General features: G+C 39.2%; 1 protein-coding gene across 6 annotated transcripts in view; it reads right to left on the bottom strand.

Moving 5' to 3' along the window:
• PTPRQ (protein tyrosine phosphatase receptor type Q) overlaps positions 1-18,369 on the bottom strand; it is a 232,032-nt gene that overhangs the window by 113,077 nt on the left and 100,586 nt on the right. For all 6 annotated transcript variants that reach the window (XR_009461626.1, XM_019494047.2, XM_059726123.1 and 3 more), the window contains exons 32-37: positions 17,915-18,196; positions 15,693-15,875; positions 14,892-14,993; positions 12,521-12,641; positions 7,072-7,232; positions 4,902-5,047 (exon numbers count right to left, since the gene is read on the bottom strand). Coding sequence is in view for 5 of the 6 variants with exons in the window: in XM_019494047.2 (XP_019349592.1) it covers positions 4,902-5,047; positions 7,072-7,232; positions 12,521-12,641; positions 14,892-14,993; positions 15,693-15,875; positions 17,915-18,196 (995 nt within the window). In the remaining variant the exon portion in view is untranslated. The remainder of the gene's footprint in view (positions 1-4,901; positions 5,048-7,071; positions 7,233-12,520; positions 12,642-14,891; positions 14,994-15,692; positions 15,876-17,914; positions 18,197-18,369) is intronic.

Genomic DNA, 18,369 nt, shown 5'->3' with positions numbered 1-18,369 from the left:
CCATGTCATGTGTATGAGAACTTTGCACGGTCAAGGCTCTTGTCAACATTCTACTATGTTGAGATAAAGTAATGAAGCCAAACTTGAAGTGGGGCTTCCCAGAGGTTGTTGGCAGCAGCTCATGGCATCATGGATGAGAATTCACAGCTGCAGGGAGAGTCTGGGCTTGACCCTGAGGCAGTACTGGGTTCTGCCAGCTACTAACTGATACCAAAAAGGCAAATATGGATATTTGCTGCTGGTTCACCTCAGATTGGTGGGGGCCTTGCTTTCATATTGCACATTCATGGAAGAGGTATGTAGTGATTAAGTCCCCTACCACCAGCATTCTCTCAGCTTCAGTATCAAATCCATATTCTTGCTCTAACATCTCTCTCTGAAGCACAAAACAGTGGCCATGCTTCCTGCTATTGTCCCTGTACATCTCCATTAACCAGTCCTCCTCTGTCCCCTTCTTCTTCCTTTTCTGGACCCTGCTGCAAACAGTCAGAGGTTTTCTGGGTTGATGGCTGGGATTCAGTTTGGGTCTATAAGACAAAGAAACAGCACATGAGTTATCTAAGATAATAGATAGTTTGAGTGTAGGTGAGGAGTGTAGGGGGGCACCAGGGAAGTAGAAGTGGCATTGAAAGAACTTGCTCAAGTTATACTACTTCTGAGGAAAGTGATAGAATCATAGAAAATCAGGGTTGGAAGGAACCTCAGGAGGTCTAGTCCAACCCTCTGTTCAAAGCAGGATCATCTTCAACTAGATCATTCCAGACAAAGGTTTTTCTAGCCTGGTCTTGAAAATCTGTAAGGCTAGAGAGTCCACAGCCTCTCTGGGTAACCTATTCCAGTGTTTTACTACCTTCCTAGTGAGAAAGTTTTTCTTAAAATCTAACCTAAATTCCCCTTGCACCAACTTGAGACCATTTCTTCTTGTTCTGTCATCTCCTACCACTGAGAACAGTTTAGCTCCATCCTCTTTGGAACCACTCTTCAGGTAGTTGAAAGCTCCTATTAAATCCCCTCTCAGTCTTCTCTTCTGCAGACTAAATAAGCCCAGTTCTCTTAGCCTGTCCTCATAAAGCATGTGCCCTAGACCCCTAATCATTTTCATTGTCTTCTGCTGTATTCTTTCCAATATGTCTACATCCTGTCTGTAGTGGGGGGCCCAAAACTGGAAACAGTACTCCAGATGTGGCCTCAGTGCTGAATAGAGGGGAATAATCACTACCATCAATCTGCTGGCAACACTCCTACTAATGCAGCCCAGAATGCCATTAGCCTTCTTTGCAACAAGGGCACACTGCTGGCTCATATTCAGCTTATTGTCACTGAATGCATTCCTGCATACTGGCTTCTATCCTGGCCAGGAGAGCACAATACAACTGTAGACTCTCCCTCTGCCTGAAGGGTGTTATACCTGAACGCTTGCGAAGAACAATTTTTCAACTATTTAGTTGGTCTAATAAAAGATATCACATTTACCCAAAGAACCTTGTCTGCTTATTGTTCACTGCCCCTAGGTCCTTTTCTGCAAAGCTACTGCTTAGCCAGTCTGTCCCCAGTCTGTACTAATGCACAGGATTGTTCTGTCCTATGTGCCTCATGAGATGTCATTTGGTCCAATTCATCAATTTCTCTAGGTCTCTCCTAAGACTTAATGTATGTGCTGGACCACTCCAGACTAATAAGCAAATCAATAGCTGGCAGGGAATGGTCATCTACAACTGAGGGCTGCAAAATTGAAGTTACCTAGAAATCTAATAGGAATTCCTATCTTAGGGTGCCTATACACAAGCAGGGAGGCTGCTCCAACATTGTTATTCCAGTGCATTAGAGCAGACTCAATTAATTGAGTCTGCTGGAACGTGGCAATTACCATGCTCCAGCAGCCTCCTTTGTCTCATGTATCAGCGTCTCCATGCTTCAAAATGGCAGCAGGGGCACTTTATCTAAAGCTCATTCAACAAGCTTTAGATAAAGCACCCCTGCCACCATTCTGAAGTGCAGAGTTGCTGTTATACTAGACACTCTGGATCATGCATGACTGGTGCCTCCCGAGTCTAGGGGGGCACCAGTGGCCAATTTTCAACTGGGGGAAGGGGTCCCTCAGCAGCCGATCACAGACTAGGGGGGAGGTCCCCAGCAGCCAATCACAGACTGTAGGGGGAGGGAGGGAGTGTCCCCAGCATCCAATTGCCGATGGAGGGGGCAGGGGACCAGCGGTTGATTGCAGTGTCAGTAGCAAAACTGGAAGTGCCACCGGCAAAACCAGAAGTGCCACTGGCACTTCTCTCAGTGCCAGTCAGAGTCAATATTGGGGGGGGGTGGCACTGGCCAGCACTTCATTCGGTGCCCCCATGCCCTGGCCAGGGAGGGCCAATCTCGGGGGGGGGAGGGGGGGGGGCTGTGCCCTACCATGCCCCCCTTGCATATCACCTCTATGCTCTGGATGTTTTAATTAAAGCAGCTCTCAAAGCCACTCTAATTAAAGTGCCCCCTTTTCTCTCCCTCCACCCAGAACACATGTATAAATACCCTTACATCCCACATATATATTTGGGCTGGCATGGAGAAAAGATCCAGGCTCAGCAGAGAATGCAGAGGCACAACTGTCAGAAGCTCACTACTGAGGACTATTAACAGTGTGAGATACAATACTAGTTGAAGCTTGCCCTCAATATACCAGGCTGAAGGAGGGATGGTTGCCAAACGAGAAGCAGGGAGGAATACAAAGCAATTCCAAGGCTCATAAGAGCTGCCTATCATATACCTTCCCCCAGTATAGAATAGTTTTATGCAAGCAGTAACAGGCTTTGTATATTCTTCCCCAGCCCACCCAACCATAACAATAATGAGTTGAGTCCTCACCTGGCTGAGGCCGATTCATCTGCTGTTTCTTCCCCATTCTGGTCCTCCATTTCTTCTCTGAAGCCCTGAGTGAGGACACAGTATTGGGGCCCCAATGGTGAGTGTAGCCTCTTCTTCACCCAAGATCACTGTGGCCAGCAGAGGCCTCAGATCCAGGTACTTCTTAAGGTTTTCTGTGGTTGGGCACCTGTGACCTTGAGAATGGCCCTTGAAGGCTTGAACTGGATAGGACGTTAAGGCTCCAGAATGTTCCTAATACCGTGAGCTGGTAGTGGTTTCACCACACTTGAAGTTCTGGTCTTTTTTTCCCAGTGTTACAGCATCTTCAAGCTTTTAACGGAGCTAAAGCAAATGCTATAGGTGCTAAGAGCCATTTTCCAGATGAGAACCACACATTGACATGTGCTATTTATCCTAGGTGGCGATACTTCTAGTCAGAAGGTGGGATATACACAAGGAACAGCCCTTGGGCAAGAAGTTTAAGAAGACACTCCTCCACTTGAGTGGACTCTAAGCTGCATTACTAGTCAGAGCTTCAGCAGTGCTCAAGCTTCAACCCACAGTCCCTGACAGGCCAACTATCTTGAACTTAAAGCACAATCTAACTCACTCTAGAGATATTTTTTGCATGGACATGAATTGGGAATAGGGAAACTGCTAGAATTATATTTCGAATTAACACTACATTATAGGCAAGCCCCTATCTTCTCCTTGCTCTCTGTATCCTCCTTTATAATGTTCCTTATGGCTAGGTATGGATTACTTTCTGGATGCTTGGATGGGTTCCATTCAGTGCATGTGTGAACAAAAATAAGGCAGCTGACAATCCAAAAGCAGACATACTGAGAGAAAATGGGAAAAAACAGTGCACTGAGTTCAGTACTAAGGAGGAATTGGAACGAAAGAAAAATGGATAGCAGCACTAAAACCATACCTTAGATGAAGGACAGAAATGCAAATGTTGTGGCGACTATTATTACTAGTGACTAGAACTTAGCAAATAGTTCTTGCTTGTTTGTTTTTTCTGAATAATAAATTGGACAAATAATCTTATTTGGGCCAGCCTAAAAGTATTTGGGTATTCAACCTTAATTAGCAAAATAATTTTGCATTAAAAGAAATCTTCTTCGCTAGATTCACAGAAGGAGGCAAGTGTGATAACTGTTTGTATTCATTGTGTAAAAGACCTGGATTAAGGACCCTTCACAGTGTGGGTGGTTTCAAGCCCACATCTCCCACCTTCTAGGGCACTGCCTGCCACCTTAACAACTGAGCTATAAACTAATCTGGAGTGGAGTGTTGTCAACCTCGCTTGTTGATACAAGTTCCTACCCACCAAGATACAGGGTACTCTGAGATGGGTCTTCCTCCAGACTTCCTGTTGGAGCTGTTTCACTTTGCAGAAAAGTTTAGATAGTCACTGAGGCAGACAGTACAGACCTATTATGCAGCACCCTTTTTAGAAAGAAAACACACTACAGAAGTAACAGAATATAAGGCAACATCCTAAAATGCATTATCTTCTGCATAGTAACACTATCTTCTGATTTGTATTATTATGCAAATATGTACATTAAAAAGGAATATTCTAAGGCTGTTCTAGAAAAAAAATGAATTCTAATTAGTAGATTTAACTGTTATATAACACCTGGCTTCACATACTCAGGCATATACAAGCACTGTGACTGTGCTGTGCATATATAATTTAAGAACTCTATAGCCTAGAACATCAGATAATTTATTTTGCATGAAACTAATCCATTTGCATGTACATAAACCCTTTCTCATGCTTAAAGGTATGAGTGTTCACTTAGATGCACAGGAATTTTGGAATGCTTCTCATGCAATTTCAAGCTGACAATTAGGTAATGTACTTCTGTTTGTAATAGTATACTGAAAAGCAGAACTGTCTGGTGATGAGGGAAGAGTGAAAAAGTATATGAAGTTTATGATAGATTTTGTTTATTAACTTTTAAGAGGCACTAAATATTCAAATGAGTTGTTTGTGAAGAAATCTACAAAAAATGAAACGGAAAACTTACCTGCATAAAAATGCCCGAATTATTTTTGTAATAAATTGAATAATACTGTATAATCCCATTAGGCTTTTGAGGAGGGGACCAGAAGATCAATATTGATGAGGATGTGAGGTTTACATACGTTACATCTTTTGGTGGATCAGACGGTGCTGGAAAAACATTAAGATTTAGCATATATAACATGAGCTTTTTGGGTTCCTATTGCCCAAGATTTATGCTTTACAAAACTTAAAGAAATCCTTACTCAAATTGAAAGTATTTACAAAGTTACTGAAAATCACATACATCCCTTCTTCTGGAGGTGGAAAAGGTATAATTAAACAAATGATTAAATTATATTTTTATAACCCTAATTTTTCAAGGACATATTTAAGATTCACCTACATTTTCATACACAAACAGCATATATAGGATTGTGTGAATAAATGGTGTGTAGGACTGTTGCCCTTCTACCCAACAGCATCATGATTAGTGACCTCATCCAGCATATGAAGGGGGCAATTCCCTCCTCTTCCTCCTAAAAAGATTTATCTCACACCTTCCAGTATCCCAGAGAGTGTCCCAACCAATGCACTATAGGTACTCTGAAACAGATTGCTCTGAGTCTTTCCTGTTGACACCATCCCATCTCATATAAAAAATTAATATTAATTGGAGCAGGAAGTGGAATCAAGGTGATCCCCTCAAGGTGCAAGCTCCAACAGCCCAACTACCAAGTCATTTTCACTCTCTTCATCCATGAATTGTTAATTATTTTAAACAAAGTTGGAAACCATGTTAAGAGGAGAGATGGGGAGTATCCCACCCCAGAAAGCCCTACAGCATGATGGTTAGAACATTCTCATGAGGTGTGGAACATCTTGATTCAAATTCTTGATCAGGCAGAGTGGTTCTGAGTCTCCCATACCCCATGGGAGTAGCCCAGTAGTTAGAGTCCTAACTACTGGGCTACTTGTTTTACTAAAATGGTTTTACATAAACAAAACGCATATTGTCCAAAAAGTAAGCTATTTAAAAATCCACCTAGTCTCACTTGTAATTATGTATCTTCTAATGAACGTTTTCTACGTATACACTAATGCAGAACCAATACAGCTAGAAAAATGTATTCCACTCTAGTTGAAGATGGATTCTGCTCTAGTTTGCCACATCACCTAGAGAAAGTCTAACTAAGACTAGGAACAGATATTGTACCTGTCCTTGGACAAGTTGTGCCTGTGTTTGTCCTGAAACAGAAATGTCCTGGGATTTGCACCCTTCTAATCAGTGGCTGAATGCACTGCCATTTTTCTGCCATTTATTCAACAATGCAATGCTAGGATAACTATTCAGATGCACTCTGTGATGTCCTGGGATAAATTGTTAGTACTTGTTATCTAATGAACCTTTTTAGGATTTTTTCTAGAACAATGGACATGGGGGTGTCTGAACGACTGCACTTTGTCTTGGGATAAAATGGTTTGTCTCAGAAAAATGTGATGTCTGTTTGTAGCCTAAGGTCCTAATCCTGCAAGCAACTGTATACACGCTCACATAGAACCATACTAAAGTCAGTAAGACTCTGCACAGGTTTAGAAAAAGGTACGCTGCATGCAATTCATTGCAAGAAAGAGACCTAAGTTTCAGTGGCAGAACTCTTATAACTGGTGATACCAGAAACAAAAACAAATTCAGCCTTCAAAATAGAGTGTACAGGATTGTCATTCAGTAGAATAAAATAAATAAAATCTTTCATTTGTGAAGGATATGAAATTAATTAAGATAAAATTAACATGGCACCCACAATGTCATGTTACCAGAACTTCTTTTTTAGCCTATAACCAATTAAATTCAGTGTTTGTGAGAGAGATGTTACATGTTGGTACGTTCCTTCTGAAAAGGTTGTCACAGCAAGAGAGAAGAGATTACAATTCAAACAAATATTCATTTACTTTTATTTCAAAGTGTAAAATGAAATGGCTGTTTCATCTTTCATGTCTTCCAAGAAAATGTCTGAAGAAACTTAAGTTTCCAATGGGAATGTAAATACATAGGGTGCCTGTGTCTTTGGTTAGTCAAATCCCAGCTTTCGCATCAATCGTTTTATACATTTAAAACAGACAGACTGACACAGAATTATGACTTAATACGACTCAAGCATGTTTGCATGATTTATTACTGTAAATAAACTTACCTCCTTCAGAAGTTCTAAACTTTATTGTGCTACTTTTTATGTTTCCATCCCCAAATCTGGTACTTGCTGTTACATAAGCACTATATTCATTGTTATTTTCAAGGTCTGTGAACTGCAGTGATGTTTCAGTGACATTAACACTTCTTTTTGACATTTTATCCCTAAAGAAAAAAATATTTCCTTCATTATATATATGCTTTAATGGCAAACTGTGGTTTAGTATAAAAAGTTTTATTTTAAAAAACCCCCAGAAAACAATATTGTGGTATATCCTATTTATACATAATAGTTAAAAATAGTTGTTTGAGATTAAAACAAAAGAAAGCTGGTCCAGATTGTATATGTATCCTGAAAAACAACCTACTTCCCCACATGGATCTCAGCAGGCCTTGTCACTGTGCTGAAAACCAGGAACACATATGTAAAGTATAGCGGACTGGAAATTATACAGAATATCAAAGACAAGTATGCCCATATAATAATAAATGTCATACAATTATGTAGTACCCTTGTGAAAGATATAGGAGGATACAGAGCCGCCCCTAGGGGTGTGCGGGGCCCAGGGCATATCAGGCTGTGTAGGGCAGGGTCAGAGAGGGGGGTTGGCGAGCAACTGGAGCATGGAGCGGGGGGCAAGCAGCCGGAATGCAGAATGGGGGGTGGCGAATGGCTGGAGTATGGAGCCGGTGGCATGCAGCAGCCAGTGGCCCTGTACGGCACTGTCCACAGGGCCCTCCAAAGCGCAGGACCTGGGGTGGTTCCTGTGATTCAGTCCCCCCCTCCCAAGGTATAACTCTGGCAGGACATAACCGAATTTTATTTATTTATTTATTTATTTTTTACAGAAAGAGAGAAATATACAAAGCTTATAGTAGGCAGTAGGCCCAACTGTTTCTGTGTAAGGTTAAATCCATTACTTTAAATTGAATTATAGAAGATGATATGTACTTAGAATTAGCTAATGCACAGCTTATTTTGGTGGAAAGGATTCAGAATTGAACACTAGCCAGGCAGAGACCAACCTAGAAAGATTATAAAGTATGATATTAATAAAATTTTGGACAGAATTCAAATTACAATGTAAAAACAAGCAAAGAGAAGGAAATTACTGAACTAACTATATAAGTTATACTGTTACAAAAGAAAACAGAATAAAACTAGTTAAGGCCCCAGTCCTCCAAAAAGGTCTGTGTGATAAGTGCAGATATTTGGGAGGAGAAGGGGAGGAAGTTAGGGGAGGTTAGATTGTGTTAAAAATGGCCACCTGCTCTAACTTAATTTGTCCAGATGGAGACCTTACACTTAGACCCAGTCTCAGTGATCTCAAATCAGTCTAAACCTGTAACAGTACAGAAGTTCTGTGCATATAGACTGGTTTAAAAAGGGCAGAACCTGGTTTAAGATAGACCTGGATCGATGTACACTCAAACTTAAATCAATCTAGGTTAGATAGGTGAATGGAACTTCAGTACAGTTACCTGCACAACCCCAGGGCTGGGAAAGCCCAGCTGCTGGCCCTAGCTCTGGGGCTGTGCTTTTCCTACCCACCACCAGGCTATTTTTAGCCCCCCACCTCATTGTTCTCACCCCCGCAGACCAGTCAGCTCCCCACCTCTTCCCCAACTCACAAGCCACTCCTGCTGTTGGCTTTATCAGCAATATATATACATTAGAATAATAGTCCAGGACAACAGCAAGAGTTAATTGATTTTTAAAGGCCTGGTTCTCACACAGTTTCATAGCCTTCAAGGCAGACAGGATGCCTAATCCAGGCAAGCAACAAGGCCAATGGACATACATGTAGCCTGGGAAATTGTGGGCATGTACCACACTGTTCCGTAATATGATATAAGGTAGCACCAGCTCACAAAGCCCAAGAGTGGTGAGCCTGAGAGCTCTGGTTTTGGGGGAACAGACCAAATTAGGAGAAGGCCCAGAAAGTCCAAATTAGAATGTATATATGTAATAGGTTTGTAACACAAAAGAATATGCTGATAGAACAGAACGTGGACAGTATGATGACCACAGAGAGACCAATCCGCGATAGCCATGGATGAAGAGTCCTCAGGAGGGGAAAAGAATACAAAAGAAGGAACTTTAAAATAGCAAAGGGTCTCTGAGAGGGGAACCCAAAGCACCGTGGACAGAGGGCAAACCACCAGCTCATCTCATTCACCCACACTGGGGCGGGGAGGAGATGGAGAGTGCACCTCAGCCTCCAACCTCCAGGCTGCTGACATCTGACATTCAAAAGAGAATCTCAGAGTGAAGCTTGCACCCTGGCCAGATGTACTTTGACTCTGATGACAGCCCTAGGACTAGTAGATATATAGAATTGCTTGTATTATTTTTATCTGCTATCACTGTGTAGCAATAAATTTGTCTATTATGAAATGGAAAGGTCATGGTCAGTCTGAGAGTTTGGGTATACCTGGAACAAGGTATCTGGCTCACAAATCCAGTGCCAACAAGGTTGTCCACCTTAATCCTGAAAACACTTGCACATGTGAGTAATTCCAGTCTTATAAAAAATGACTATATTTACTCAAGTCTAAAATGGAGTCCCCCCATTTAACATGAGGGAAAAACCTCTCATCTTAGACTCCTGTAAAAGGATGGGGGGCACACGGCTGCTGTTGCTCAAGCACCATCCCCTATCCAGGGTCAAGACCACAGATGCAGCCACTGCCCTTCTTCATAACCCTTGCCCCCCACTGCCTCTGCACTGCCTCATCTCCCCTCACCCCACAGCCTCTTCTCCTATCTCTCTCTGTCCCTCTCCCTTCCTTCCTTTACCCTTGCTTTGCACCAGTAGGCTATGCGCATGCTGCAACCTAGGGCACTGAGCATAGCCCCAGCCCAGCCCCATAGTAGTGGTGCACGGCTCACATGGCTGCATGGGGCTGGGCTGGTATGTACAGTGCCCAAAGCTGGAATGGGGATGGAGCATACCAGATTGGACAGAGGCTGGTGGAAGGAGGAAACAGAGGGGATGAGAGGAGAGAACAGATGCTGGGGGAAGGGGTAGACCTGAGACTTCACAAGGGCAGGCAGGGAGCAGAGGGGAGCAGGCAGAGGCAGTAGCTACCTACTTGACCTCCTCACACTACTTTCCCCACTACTGTCTACTCCCCCTGTAGCAGTGGGAGGAAGGAATTAATTAGCTTGTATACAGGGAATATTAGAACAAATTTATAAATTTTCCATATATAAAGTCTAATTACTGTGGGGTCATCTTAAATTCACAGTCATCTTGGATTCAAGTAAATATGGTACTTATTTGCCTAAATGTTCTCAGTCCTTAATCAGGATATAGGAAAGAGAGAATTAGATAACAATTTAAAAATAATTAAAAGAGGAGTTAATATCCTATTTAGAAATGTAACTGAATATTTAAACAAAAGTAACAATAAAATATCAACCAATAAAGTAGTAAGCATATATTGATGGGCTGACTTGTAGTTAAAGTCTAAAAGTGTAGTTAGTAGGAGCAGTTGAGAGAAAGAAAGCATTTTACACAAGATGAACTATATTAGCTAAGCTAAAGAATTTGTAATAGAGAATAATTAGTACCCAGGTATTATTCTAAAAATAGAATAATAATAAGCCCCTTCTCACAAAGTAAGCTTTTCATCCAAATTACAGAAATGAACTAGATCCATGTAGCTACCACAAATAAGATTAACATTTATTTAATCCTCATACTTTATAAGTAGAAAGTGGTTGTCAATTTTATGATAAAACTTAATTTCATTGGAAAATGTAAATTCATTGAGCCTGAAATATTGAATCCAAAACAGCTTGGGTTCAAAATCTTACCAGGCAGGGCACTGACAAAATCCTTTATGGATTCCTGTTAGATAGCCACAGGGCCACAGACCTTGTACTTCTAGGAGCTAAAAAGTAGGACTAGGCAACTTCAGCATCTTTATAAATATGCCTGGTTTATCCAGAGCTGTAGACCTTTGGAGCCCATGACCCTGGCCTGGGTTGTGGCTTGGGGTAAGCCCCCGGTACAGATTCTTCTCTATTATAGAGAAAGACCCCACTCTTTCAGCAGTTGTGCCTCTGGATCATACAGCTAAGTTGTTGTTGCTGCTGTCTGCCCATTTTGTTTGTACAGCATCCAGCAACATGGGGCCATATTCCATGTCTAACATTAATATAGTTAGAATAATAATGGTAATGGCATTCTACTATTATCATTGTCATCATATCAGTTTGCAGTTATGCTCTTAGTGATGGAATCTTCATCTTATTTTAGTGAGAAAGTTGTCAAATGCACCACAGTCACCATAAACGCACCATAAATAAATGTAATAAAAATTTTGTTAATTTATTCTTTTACATTGTCAAAAGAACTGCATTTTATTTATTTGCTTCTTTCGGTCTCTGGCACTGGTTATGTCCATTGGAAAATGGTGAACTGAAGACAACCCCTACCTCAATAATGCTGGTTGGCTAAGCCAGGCTTGGTAATTATGAAGTTTGTAATTTTCCCCTCAAAAGTGTGTTCAACAATTTTGAGAAGAAAATTAAAAGGTGCAAGAGGAAACTTCCTTCAAAGTCAATAGAAGCTTTCACCCAAGGGCCTTTCAAGATTGTTGCTTAATGACAGTCCAAATTTTGTGTGTTCCATAGCAAATAAGAATCAAAACACATCAAGAATATGGAAAGGGAAAAGACAAGAGTTACATCAGTAAATGTATGTGGAAAAACAAAAAGGAAGAGATACCAATTCTGTAGAACAGGTAGGATTAAAAAGAGAAACATGAAAGAGTTTTTGAGCTGAGATTTTAAATGTTGTATGAAAGAGGAAAAGGTAGAACACAATGGCCCTGACAAACACTGAACCACTCACAATCCTACCAAAGAATTGGTAGGAAAGAAGTTATTTAAGAGGTAGCATTAGAGCTGAGACAACAAAGTGATGCGAGGTGCTGAAATAGTAAGAAACACGATGTATACAAACTACAGCTACTACCAATGTCAGAACGGATAAGGACTCTTTTCATAACAAGTCTCTGCTTGCTTGGGCCACAGGATGAGAGCTAAAAAAAAAGTATTTTAGATAGCTCAGCCAGAAGAAGGTTTACTCATCCTAAAGCTTGAAAGATAATCTATTGTTCAGGGGAGCTGGGTATGTCAATGCCTTACCTTTAAACAGTCCAAACCAAGATTGGTGATCTTTGGATAATTAAAATTCACTTTTCAAACCCCAGAACTTTAAAAAAGTATTTGAGATTCTTGCAAAACATTTCAGTCTACATTTTCCCTACTCCTATTTAGAACTGAATTCAAATATACAAAAAACTAGGATTTTAATATGAGTTATTAATATTCTCTCTCAACAATTGTGTAAATCAACAAATTCTGTAAGAAAAACCTTACATTCCTATTATGTTACAGTTTAATATTTATCCTCAGAACCATTTCCAGAAAACCTTACCAGACATGAACTGTGTAATAAAGGATAATTCCATTTGGCTCCAGTGGTGGTTTCCATGACAACTTCACAATGACACCCGACAACTGTTTTACAGAAAGTGATTCTGGAGGAGAACTAGGAACTATAAAGTGAAAATACAGGACACAACATCTTGTTAAACAGCTAAGATCTATATGACATGGTTAAATGCAGTATCTTTAAATCAGATTTTAATTATTTGTGCTAGAAAGTGAATTATGGAACCACACAGGTACAGTATTCATATCTAGTGTTGCTACAGCCAGCTTCTTTTCCTTTTTCAGCCAGATGATAAAGGAAGATTTTGCATGGTGGTGTTAAAACATCTGTTTCTGTTATTCAATGGAAAAAATATTTCATGAGAAAACAGAGCAATGGGCATGTCACAATGATTCCTCTACTGTTCAAGTACATTGTGATTTTTCTCCTTCCAATAAAAGCATGAACTTTATAGGTGTGAATGCATGTAAAATATAGCAAAAGAGTTCCCCTGAGGAGAAAAGGAGCTGGAAATAATTATATAAAGCACAAAAAGGTGGGGAAATTGATTCTCATGGCATTGAGATGATAAAACTGAGGGATACCATGCAGGAGTTAAATCTATTCATTCTACCTAATAAAGAACATATCCATACCTTAAACATGTCACAGAAGAAATATACATGTATTTCAAATGAACAAGACAATTAACATTCATTTTAAGGTGAATAGTAGGCAGCTGTCTAACCACTTAGCACTGACCTATCCTAGTTAAATGAAAATGTTATAACAAGTTTTGATTCTAATGCTGATGCAAATGTACCCATGTACGTGTTTAGTATTAATATTGCTTTCTACTAACATGTTACTGAGGAAGTAAAAGATTTTATTTTCTTCACAGCTACCATACAGAAGTAGACACTACTGCACAATAACGTTAACACACTTATTTTCCAAATTAAACAGAACAGCATCATGTAGTAAAAATTCAGGTCATAGTTGTAGTCATGCATGGAAATTGAGAACATAAGCATAGCTGTTAGCAAATCTGTGAGGCATTTGGTCTGGTATTCTGAACACAGTGTACTTGTGAATATGATACATGTGGCATATTATAAATATTTTTATTTTTCAGTTGTTCTTCCTTTTTCTTTACTATGAAGGATAGCAGAAATGTCCTTTTTAACTACTTACTTTTGGTACTTTTTGAAAGAGATCTCAATTCTGTCTGAACAAAAGCTTATTAAATTCAGTGCATGCCTTTATTTACAGGAGGAAAAATGGTGACAGCTGTATTTAGTATTTTACTTGTTATATTATCCTCAGTGGCACTACAGTAAAAGGTCGAGTAAATAGTAAATGTCACCTCTCAGGCATGTGTGATTTCTCAGATACTGTCTTTAACTGATACAGCTCTTTATTTAGGCTGCATACACTCTACCAACATAGAGAATGAACATTTACTCTTTAAAAAAAACACTTTTGATAAAAGATGGCATTATGTATAATGTTGGCAATGCACTATAGCAACATTTGTATTGAGCAATCTAATATAGACCCAACTCTGAAATCCTTTGGCCACTTTGTGAGTTTTGCAGAGACCTGTCACCACAGCAGGCTCTCCCCCAAGGAGCTCGGTTTAATGCAAGCCTGATGCCTCCAAGAAGCACAGATGCTCTGATACTATTATATCAAAGGTATTATGTACCCTGATAACATACCCTACTAGACTAGTTACAAGAGACAGTAGTGTACTAGGTCTGTCCTTGGCCTCCTGCTCCATAATTAGTTCAGGAAACCTAGTGTTACTGATTAGGGCTTTTCAGCATGACCACAGTACAAATAAATATAAAATGTAAATACTTAGGAAGAGCCCAACAATCTCTGGAACACAAGAGATGAAGATGTTCCTGGTTCATATGCAAAGAGAATAAGGAAAGCACTGTTCCTAATTTAACTCTGCCTTATAGTATTTTAGGCAAAAATTACAAGATGTGGATAAGTCCAGAGGTGTAACTGGGCAGTTCTTTGCCATGGAGAGCAGCAATGCTCAGGCTAGCAGCAGCAACACAGCAGCTACTATTTTTGTGGCCTGCCCAAGTTGATGTTCAGGGTTGGTGCTCCAGTCTCCACCCCCCACCCCCTGCAACACCTTAGTTACACCACTGGATAAGATGCTAATGAAAGGTAGCTACATTTCCAAATGCAGCACTCTTTTGGTGTGGCAAAATGTGTTCCAATAAGAGTAAAGATCCCTAACATCTAAATGGAAAGTATCCATTGAAAGCATCAAAAGTAAAAAAAAAAATATACAAAGACTTTTGAAATAAATGTTAAGACCAGTCTAATAGAACTGTACAGTGATACTACTTACCATCTTCATCTGTCAGTATGTCATGTGGTGCACTATGAACCCCTTCACCTTTGGTAGTGCTTGCAGATATTTCTACTGTATATTTTGTATATTTCTTTAAACCTAAATGAAGCAGAATTCAGTAAACTACATTATAAAAGTTACAGAGGTTTCTTTGACAGCCAAGCTTTAAAAAAAAAATGAGAGAGTAAATTGGGATTCTCAGCCCATAAGTATATCCCTGCCTCACTTTAAAAAATATTGAATATATCTACAATTGCCTATTGACTTCAAATTTTGTATTCAAAATGACAAAAAACAATCGAAGCATTTTCAGACCAAATATTTCTGATTCCTACAGCACTTTAATTAAATCTCAGCATTTAATATCTTCTAATATTTCAGAAGTCCAAAAGTTCTGATATAAAAATCTGCAAGTTCACATGGTGAAAAATCCATTTGAACTTTTTTTTAATCTATAACATAGATAATTGTGTTTGAAAACTAAATTCTAATCCCAACCCTTACATTCATACTTAATTTTATACCTATCTGTAGTCCCACTGAAGTCAATGGAACTAATTACATATGTACAGGATGAAAATCGTAAAATGCGCAAATAGCAGTGAGTCTACTGTCAGTGGTGGCCATCTTCTCAAAATGTGAGATGTAGCGACATCTTGTAAGTCATGAATATTTGCATCAAACTATCTCCAGATAGGTAAATGAACATGAGAACAAGTTTGATACGAGTTATACAACATGATCTATAAAAGCATAACCTAAGCTGGACACAATTAGGTTTCAGATTTTTACACTGACCTGTAATACGTAGTGTCTGAAGGGTAGAATTTATGATTCTTTGCTCAGTTCCATTACTCTCCCTGAGGTATACAGTGTACTTCTGTATGATCCCATTGGGATCAGATGGTGGAAAAAATGATAATTCGATTTCCATAGATGAGATGTTTCTATACGTGATATTTTCTGGGGCAGTATCAGGAACTGAAAGAAGAAAATGTATACTTATAAAAGATTTAAGTCAAAGTTTCATTCATTTATTAAGCATCTCCTCACAACACACAGCATATTGGAAATATTTGATCTTTTGTACTAAAAGCTATCATACTATTTTGAAAACAAGCTGAGCTGCAAGGTAAAAAAGACACAAGGAATATATTGATCATTTATAATGAGAGTTTATTTAGATTCATAGAATATTTTTTAACATCTCGGCATCACAGTTAATACCCTCTGACTCATTTTCTCCTACCGCACGATGCTGAATCCTCTTTCATACAGCTCAATACAACTCTTCATTGACAGGCTGCCAGTATTTTAGCAAAGGGCTTCTACCACATTTTCTCCTTTAGCCTCTGCTGAACCAAATGTACTTTTGATACAAATGTTCACAAAGGAGGAGGTACTAGGAAAGCTTTTATTTGGTTTTTCCATTTAAGACCCCCCCCCCCCCCCCCAAACATACTTTTCCACAACTCATAACCAAGGAGGAGACGTGGTCACCTGGTAACTAAGCTTACATTATATTTTTATTTTGATCCTAAAAAAGTATTTCTACAATAATGTTAGTACAGTACAGTCTTCACACTGCAGTATCTTAAGTTATTTATTAAAGATTCTCACCAAGTTTAAGGCCCTGGTATTAAAGTCTCCATTGACTTTTAAGAACAAATGAGAGATTATGTTACTTACTTTTAGGTAAACAAATACAAACAGTTTTACACAGAGTATTGTGATTATCTTTGCCTATCCAAATGAACATAGCCCAAATGTTTCAAATGTTCATTTATATATCAGTTTTTAAAATCCATATTTATGCATAGTAGTCTATTTTTGTAGCTTTCCCTAGCTTCATGTTTCTTTTTCCTTTTTTTTTTTTTTTTTAACTTCCTCAAGACAGAAAATGAACTTTCACATGATCTAGAGTCCATCTTATTTTCCTTTGCTTCCAGAATTCTAGAGCATTTAGTTCACTCTCACTGGCCCTCTGTAATAGATTCCTTCCAGTTGGGCTTTTGTGTCTCTACTCCAATGATGCTACCCTTATCGAGGTTATTAATGTCATATATATCGTCTTCCCATCCTCCCTCTCTGTTTATATCCCTAAGAGATCCTTTCAGTCCTTTCCGCAATGTCTCCCTTTGTAACTTTATTTCTTCCCATTCATTCGAACACCACCTATCAGCCAGTTAGTCAAAAAATACTACTCAGATCTCCTGACATCCCACCCTCAGTGGGATCCCAGTTTTTCTAGCTGTCTCTGCAACATCTGCTCTTCAACAACTACCTCAGCCTTTCCCCCTAAATCTTCTCTGGACTCTCTTGTCTGCATTGATAGAGAATAATTCCACTACCTTGACTGTCTCCCAGACTTTTCTTTTTCTTCTCCCTTCCTACACTTACCCTTTATGTAAAGTTTCTCATTACATTTTGTTTTTTTGTTTAATATGTTCAAAATCTACCTCTCCTTTGTAATCCCCAGAGATAAAGCATATTTTCCCTGCTGTGGGCAAATTCAATTTTATCTAATGTAACCATCTCCTGTTCTAATTCATAGTAAAGCCCCTTCCAACCCCTAACATCTATGAATCTTTCCCTTCTCCAAAATGTTGCTAAGAAAATCACATTCCTGTTATTTCAGCCATGACATCACGTGTCTTTGAATTATTTTATTGGCTTCCTTTCTCTCATCACATCAAATTCAAGCTCCCCATCCTCAACAAAAAGCCTGGCTTTTTTAAATTCCTCCTTTCCCTCAAAAATGAGATGTTCTGTTGGAAGACAGGAGGAATTTTCTGGAACTTAAGTAAGCCAATATAGGATGTAACACAGCCCCTTTCTTGCCCCTTACTAAGAACTCACATGGGTGGAGAAGGAAAAAATTTGGATCAAAATTAATGAAAAGAAAAAAACATATTGCCTTTAATAGAATACAGTGATTTTTCTATGCCTAAAGTGCCAACCAATCAAAACAAACCAACAACCAATTGTAAATAAATTATGGTATTTAAGAAAATTCTTACCAGTTTCAGGAGTTCTTACAGACAGTGGAAATGATGACTGATTTCCATGGCCCAGTCTAGTAAAAGCCCTTACAGAAATGTTGTAGGCAGTGTAAGGTTTCAGTCCACGTAATAAAATACTTGTATTTGAGGTATTTTTAATAAATAGATCATTGGCATAATTGTACAAAACTTCATAATGAGTTATGATCCCATTAGGTTGATCAGGTGGTGACCATCTCAAGTTTATTTCTGTTGCAGTTGCATCTAATAACTTTACATTCTGAGGTGGGGAGCCTGGTTCTGGAACAAAGAATACAAAAATTAAACATTTTTGAAAATTTTAACTGATTGCATATAGAAGTTCTCAAATATGCACATACTGTTTGGAAAATGTAGGTGTTGCTGCAGAGATACCTAGAGCTAAAGGAGATGAAAACCATCTGTTTTCTCACAAAGGTTTTACCTATAACTTA

This window comes from Alligator mississippiensis, chromosome 4, assembly GCF_030867095.1.
Source record: "Alligator mississippiensis isolate rAllMis1 chromosome 4, rAllMis1, whole genome shotgun sequence".
Taxonomy (NCBI): Eukaryota; Metazoa; Chordata; order Crocodylia; family Alligatoridae; genus Alligator; species Alligator mississippiensis.
Note: the sequence above shows the minus strand (reverse complement) of the source record. Positions and strands in the feature narration are given on the sequence as shown.